Source organism: Lathyrus oleraceus, chromosome 7 (assembly GCF_024323335.1).
Source record: "Lathyrus oleraceus cultivar Zhongwan6 chromosome 7, CAAS_Psat_ZW6_1.0, whole genome shotgun sequence".
NCBI classification, from domain to species: Eukaryota; Viridiplantae; Streptophyta; class Magnoliopsida; order Fabales; family Fabaceae; genus Lathyrus; species Lathyrus oleraceus.
Window position 1 is genome coordinate 337881815 of NC_066585.1, and position 8145 is coordinate 337889959.

Consider the following 8145-nt stretch of genomic DNA (forward strand, 5'->3'; position numbering starts at 1 on the left):
TCCCCTTGTACTTTTTAAATTCAGCCACTTTGAACTTCACCGGGATCTTCACATTTGGAACCAAACAAAGTTCCGCAGCACTCTTACCAAACAGATCTTTACCCCTCAAAGTCTTCAATTCTTTGCGCAGCTCAAGGAATTGATCCTTCATCTCATCCATCTTCTCATACACATCAGGGCCCTCAGACGGCTCAGAATGATAGGTGGTGTAACACCCCAATTCTACCCGTCGTAAATTCAATTAAAAATCAGAGTAAACAAATTTCACACAAAATTGAGGTATCACATATATCATTTCATCAACACTTAAACAAATTGCACAACATGGCAATTGCGCAAGGATCCACTTAGTCCTTGTTAAATAATAAACAACATTGTATATGGATTCACCTAGTCCATATAGCAGCAAGATACAAAGCATCGCAACGGAAATCATTTAGATAATTAAGTTGAGTCGTACATCTACACATTCAAAAGAAAACAAGCAAACAAATGCCCATCACAACTATCATATACAATGATATACAAAAAGGCATTGTTACTATCAAAATAATGAAAAACGTTCATTAACCCCTGAGTGTTACAATCCTAATCAGAGCAATGACGCCAAAAGTGTGCTACCACTACCCTCTTCTCAACACGGAACACCTGCACGTTACCAATATAAAGGTAACAGCCAACAACAAAAGGGTGATATACTCAAATCATATAATCAACATAATGATAAGCAATATATAAGTAAATTCGGAGAATTAGAAATATTGTTACCACATCGCACAATCCTTCACTTGAATGCTTATGTATTTAATCATAAACAAAGTCAATAATCATCCACAACATCAATGTTACACAATAGCATCTCATCACTTTAACATTTCATCAATCCATCATAAAACATTACGATTCATCGCATCATCGCAAAATATCACCGCACATCATAAACCGTCACATAACAACAATTATCACAAAATGCGGAAATAAACATAACCAACATATGTGACTCAACTATGCAAATGCTATGCGGTACCGACTCATCGCTTTGCCATCAAGGCCAAGGCTTTATGCCCACTTTGCTTTTGCCAAAAGGCCACGTCGCTATTGCCAAAAGGCCACGTCGCTATTGCCAAAAGGTCACGTCGCTTATGCAAATGTATGTGACTCCATGATAAATGATACACATACACCAAAATCATCATCGCATCAACATAACTATTCACAATGGCCGAAGCCCACGTCGCTATTGCCATTTAGGCCACGTCGTCATTCACATGCATAAAAGCATTCACACAATATCATCTTCACCAACATTCATACATATGTTTATATATAAAACAAATGAGAATATTCATCACAATCCATTGTTTCATCATACAATCTCTTAGGTAATTCAACCTCATGTTATGTTTATTTACATCGCACACCTACACACTATAGTTAAGTGGTATTCCTCATTAATCAAATAGGCTTCCTACTATATCAATTATTAATCACTTATTAAAATAAGCCCTTATAATGGCCTATAAACATCAACAATATGTAGAAAATTTCATAAGCTTCGCAACGCTTCGAACGGGGACCAAAACGGAGTTACGGTTCAAAAGTTATGACTTTTTAAAGTTTACAAAAGAATTCTGTTTTCAACTTAGTTGGCGCCGCGAACTCTTTTTCGCGCCGCGACTTTAGCAGAAAACAGAGAAAATGCGTTTTTGACCGTTAAATACCTTCCGGACCTCCGATTACGATTCCGTAAAAAGTCTCATTCTCAGAATTCAACGAACTACAATATTTTCAATATTTCAAAGTCATTCTAACCACAATTTAACTTTTATTTCATCATTCTAAACATCATTCAATTAATTTCCAACACTTCCTAAATTCACGATTTGTGAAATTACTCATACTTTGATTCATCAACACAATAGCATATTTTTCACAACATACATCAACCCCAAACCATCAACAACAACACAACACACAATGTTATTTATCATTCTTCTAAACCTAACCCTAACATTTTGCAAAGAATTGATACATGTTCAATAATCACAAACAATCAACACTACATCGAGAACACAAACAACATTTTCAAAGCAAGGAATCCAACCACAACATCAAAACCCAACAATATCCTCTAACAACCATTACCCACATAAAACCCATCATTTTCATAATTATAGAAAATGATAACTCACACCCTTACCTTAGAGATGATGATTGAGTTACTCTATAGTGTTCTAGCAAGCTTGGGTTGGTCAAGATGATGCCCTTCTTCTCCAATTTCCTCTTCCTCCTACAAACCCTAACTTTTCTCTCTTTTCTTCTCTTTTCTTCTCTTTTCTCCTCCTTCTCTCTACTTCTTTCTATTTCTCTTCTTTCTCTTTCTATCTTATTTCTATTCTATTTCTATTCTATTTCTATTCTATTTCTATTCCTTGTTTTAATTAAATAAAAACTAACTAATGGGCTTAATTGTTACACCTCCCTTAATTATTATATACACCACTAGGCCCAATAGCTATTATACCACAATTCTCATAATTAAACTCTAATAATAAATTAACACACAATAAAATATTTTACCGAAATAATTATAAATCGAACATTACAAAAATAATAATAATAACACTTAATAAAAATCGGGGCGTTACAACTCTCCCCCACTTAAATATTTTCGTCCTCGAAAATTACCTCATTCGAATAACTCGGGGTAGGAGTCGCGCATCCTGTTCTCCGATTCCCATGTCGTGCTTTCTCTGACTGCACCAATCCAAACAACCTTCACCAATTCAATTTCCTTTCCCCGTAGGGACTTCGTCTCACGACCTTCGATCCTCAAAGGCATCGTCTCAACCGTAAGGTTATCGCGCACTTGAATATCGTCCATTTGAATCACATGAGACGGATCCGGAATATACTTCCTAAGTTGAGACACATGGAACACGTCATGCAAATTTGAGAGGTTTGGCGGTAACGCCACTCTATAAGCAACTTTTCCCATTCTACTCGTAATTTGATACGGTCCAATGAAACGAGGAGTCAACTTCTTAGCTTTCAATGCTCGTCCAACACCGGTCGTAGGTGTGACTCTTAGAAACACATGATCACCCTCTTGAAATTCCAAATCCTTTCTCCTCTTATCATGATAACTCTTTTGCCTATTTTGAGAAATTTTCATCTTATCACGAATCATCTTAACCGTCTTGGTAGTTTCTCGAACAATCTCGGGTCCAAGTACCACACTTTCACCAGATTCATGCCAACACAACGGAGTCCTACACCTCCGCCCATACAAAGCTTCAAAAGTCGCCATTCCAATACTTGAATGGTAACTATTGTTGTAAGTAAACTCCACCAACGGAAGGTGAGTATCCCATGAACCTCCTTGTTCAAGAATACACGCCCTTAACAAATCTTCCAAGGATTGGATAGTCCTCTCCGTTTGACCATCCGTCTGAGGATGATACGCCGAACTCAACCTCAACTTGGAACCTAAAGCTTCTTGCAAACTCTTCCAAAATTCTGAAGTGAACCTCGGATCTCTATCCGAAACAATACAAAGAGGAACACCGTGCAGCTTCACAATAACATTGGTATAAATCTCCGCCAACTTCGACACCGGATAACTTATGTTAATAGGAATAAAGTGAGCCGACTTCGTAAGCCTATCAACAATCACCCAAATAGCATCACATCCTCTAGATGTATTCGGTAAACCCGTCACAAAGTCCATGGAAATGCTATCCCACTTCCACTCAGGAATTTCTAACGGTTGCATCAACCCCGCAGGTTTCTGATGCTCCACCTTTGATTTCTGGCAAGTCAAGCACGCATACACGAACTGAGCTACTTCACGCTTCATTCCCGACCACCAAAATAATCTTCTCAAATCTTGGTACATCTTAGTCGCTCCGGGATGAATACTCAAATTACTCCTATGGCTTTCTTCCAAGATCATCCTTTTTAAACCCACATCATCGGGAACACCAATCCTATCACGAAACCTCAACACACCTTGTGCATCCAATTTGAAATCCTCATTCTCAGATTGTCCGAGTCCAATGATCACATCAATAAGTTTCATATCCAACTTCTGAGCCTCTCTAATGCTATCAATAAAATCATTGTTAATCTTTAACATACCCAAAATCACACTTCTTGGTGTCACCTCGATCACTAAGCTCATATCTCGGAATTTCTCAATCAACTCCAACTCTTTCATCATCAAGGTCGACATATGCAAAGTCTTCCTACTTAGAGCATCGGCCACCATATTCGCTTTTCCCGGATGGTAGTTCAACCCAAAGTCATAATCCTTTAGCAATTCCAGCCATCTCCTAATCCCATCTTCGAAGCATCGCAATAAACCACAAACGGTTCCTCGGGATTTGGCAAAATCAAAATCGGAGCCGTTGTCAACCTTTTCTTTAACTCAAGGAAACTTTCTTCGCATAGGACATCCCACACAAAATCAGCACCCTTACAAGTTAACTTAGTCAAAGGAAGTGCCAACTTAGAAAAGCCTTCTATAAACCTCCTATAGTAACCTGCCAAGCCTAGGAAACTTCTTATCTCGGTAACTGACGTAGGAGCTTCCCATTGCAACACCGCATCAATCTTCGATGGATCAACCGCAATTCCGTCACCGGAAACAACATGACCAAGAAAGCTAACTTCTCTCAACCAAAACTCACACTTAGATAACTTAGCATACAATCTCTTCTCTTTCAACACTTGCAAAACAATACGCAAATGTTCCACATGCTCTTCCTCCGACTTAGAATAAACCAAAATGTCGTCTATGAACACCACCATAAATTGATCTAAATAAGGATGGAAAATGAGATTCATGTACTCCATGAATACTCCCGGCGCATTAGTAACACCGAAAGGCATCACCGTGTACTCGTAGTGTCCATAACGAGTCCTGAAAGCAGTTTTCTGAATGTCCTCATCTTTCACCTTAATTTGATGGTAGCCCGACCTTAGATCAATCTTACTGAAAATACGAGCACCCACTAAACGATCCATCAAGTCATCAATCCTTGGGAGTGGATACCTATTCTTAATCGTCACCTTATTCAATTGTCTATAATCAATACAAAGTCGCATGCTTCTGTCTTTTTTTTTTCACCAACAAAACTGGAGCTCCCCAAGGTGATACACTAGGTCTCACAAACTTCCTTTCAAGCAAATCCTCTAGCTGACTCTTCAGTTCAGCCAACTCTGATGCTGACATCTTATACGGCGCCATAGAGATGGGTCTAGTACCAGGTACAAGGTCAATAGTGAACTCAACTTCTCTTTCTGGCGATGCACTAGGAATCTCATCGGGAAAAACTTCAGGGAAATTGCACACCACCGGCAAGTCCGCAATTACAGCCTGACTCTCCACAGTTAAAGCAAATAACATCCTTCTGCTTACAATCACGAGCCGCATGTCCCGGCATACCACAACGAAAACATCTCGTTTCACCAAGCCTACACACATTACTCTTGTGACCCGGCTTTCCACACTTGAAACAGATAACATTAGCAGGAGCATCTCCCCCACTTGTTCTTCGACTCGGAATCACTTTCTGTTTCCCTTTTCCAACCGGAGTTTCATATGGCTTACCACGGCTGTGTTGGCCCCTTCCTCTCTTCTCACACAAGATCTTATAGTGTGCATTGTTGTCCTCTTCAAAGATTATACAACTATCAATCAGATCCGCAAATACGCGAATCTTTTGACATCCCACAGCTTTCTTAATTTCCGAACGCAATCCATTTTCAAACTTGATGCACTTAGAGAATTCGGCATTGGCTCCATCATAGTGAGGATAGAACTTAGCCAATTCAGTGAACTTAGCAGCATACTCCGTGACTGACAAGTTCCCTTGCTTCAACTCGAGGAATTCAATCTCTTTCTTTCCTCGCACATCTTCTGGATAATACTTCCTCAGAAATTCTCTACGAAACACTTCCCAAGTAATCTCCTCGCCCGCAGTTTCCAACCTTAGACGAGTGTCCACCCACCAATCATCGGCTTCACCTGACAGCTTATGAGTTCCATAGCGGATCTTTTGCACAAGAGTGCAATCCATCACTCTGAAGATTCTTTCAATCTCCTTCAACCAAGCCAAGGCTCCTTCAGGATCATACCTACCCAGAAAAGTAGGCGGGTTCTCCCTCTGAAACGTCGCCAGACTACGAGACCCCACGTTCTCGTCAGCATTGGATGGGTTCTGGAACGCCTGAGCCATTGCCTGCATAGCTGCAGCAAGAGCCTCATCATTCCTCCCAGCGTTTCTTCCGGCCATCTTACACTTCTTCTCACAACACAAACAAAGATTAGCAACAAATTATCAACACAAGGTCGTTAAACAACAAAAGACTCAACAACGTGGTCGGATGGACCGACCTGCTCTGATACCACTAATGTAACACCCCAATTCTACCCGTCGTAAATTCAATTAAAAATCATAGTAAACAAATTTCACACAAAATTGAGGCATCACATATATCATTTCATCAACACTTAAACAAATTGCACAACACGGAAATTGCGCAAGGATCCACTTAGTCCTTGTTAAATAATAAACAACACTGTATATGGATTCACCTAGTCCATATAGTAGCAAGACACAAAGCATCGCAACGGAAATCATTTAGATAATTAAGTTGAGTCGTACATCTACACATTCAAAAGAAAACAAGCAAACAAATGCCCATCACAACTATCATATACAATGATATACAAAAGGGCATTGTTACTATCAAAATAATGAAAAACGTTCATTAACCCCTGAGTGTTACAATCCTAATCAGAGCAATGACGCCAAAAGTGTGCTACCACTACCCTCTTCTCAACGCGGAACACCTGCACGTTACCAATATAAAGGTAACGGCCAACAACAAAAGGGTGAGATACTCAAATCATATAATCAAGATAATGATAAGCAATATATAAGTAAATTCAGAGAGTTAGAAATATTGTTACCACATCGCACAATCCTTCACTTGAATGCTTATGTATTTAATCATAAACAAAGTCAATAATCATCCACAACATCAATGTTACACAATAGCATCTCATCACTTTAACATTTCATCAATCCATCATAAAACATTACGATTCATCGCATCATCGCAAAATATCACCGCACATCATAAAACGTCACATAACAACAATTATCACAAAATGCGGAAATAAACATAACCAACATATGTGACTCAACTATGCAAATGCTATGCGATACCAACTCATCGCTTTGCCATCAAGGCCAAGGCTTTATGCCCACTTCGCTTTTGCCAAAAGGCCACGTCGCTATTGCCAAAAGGCCACGTCGCTATTGCAAATGTATGTGACTCCATGATAAATGATACACATACATCAAAATCATCATCGCATCAACATAACTATTCACAATGGCCGAAGCCCACGTCGCTATTGCCATTTAGGCCACGTCGCCATTCACATGCATAAAAGCATTCACACAACATCATCTTCACCAACATTCATACATATGTTTATATATAAAACAAATGAGAATATTCATCATAATCCATTGTTTCATCATACAATCTCTTAGGTAATTCAACCTCATGCTATGTTTATTTACATCGCACACCTACACACTATAGTTAAGTGGTATTCCTCATTAATCAAATAGGCTTCCTACTATATCAATTATTAATCACTTATTAAAATAAACCCTTATAATGGCCTATAAACATCAACAACATGTAGAAAATTTCATAAGCTTCACAACGCTTCGAACCGGGACCAAAACGGAGTTACGGTTCAAAAGTTATGACTTTTTGAAGTTTACAAAAGAATTCTGTTTTCAACTCAGTTGGCGCCGCGAACTCTCTTTCGCGCCGCGAATTTAGCAAAAAACAGAGAAAATGCATTTTTGACCGTTAAATACCTTCCGGACCTCCGATTACGATTCCGTAAAAAGTCTCATTCTCAGAATTCAACGAACTACAATATTTTCAATATTACAAAGTCATTCTAACCATAATTTAACTTTTATTTCATCATTCTAAACATCATTTAATTAATTTCCAACACTTCCTAAATTCACGATTTGTGAAATTGCTCATACTTTGATTCATCAACACAATAGCATATTTTTCACAACATACATCAACCCCAAACCA

General features: G+C 38.8%; 2 protein-coding genes across 2 annotated transcripts; both read right to left on the reverse strand.

Annotated features, from left to right (window-relative positions):
- Positions 1 to 4314: 4314 nt before the first annotated feature.
- LOC127103704 (uncharacterized mitochondrial protein AtMg00860-like) lies at positions 4315 to 4857 on the reverse strand. The gene has a single exon (XM_051040939.1). It carries the CDS (start codon positions 4855 to 4857, stop codon positions 4315 to 4317), a length of 543 nt encoding a protein of 180 aa, XP_050896896.1.
- A 235-nt stretch (positions 4858 to 5092) lies between these two features.
- On the reverse strand, positions 5093 to 6299 carry LOC127103705 (uncharacterized). The gene is made up of 2 exons (XM_051040940.1): positions 5423 to 6299; positions 5093 to 5337 (listed from the first exon to the last, which is right to left on the reverse strand). Exons 1-2 carry the CDS (start codon positions 6297 to 6299, stop codon positions 5093 to 5095), a joined length of 1122 nt encoding a protein of 373 aa, XP_050896897.1.
- Between the last annotated feature and the right edge of the window lie 1846 nt (positions 6300 to 8145).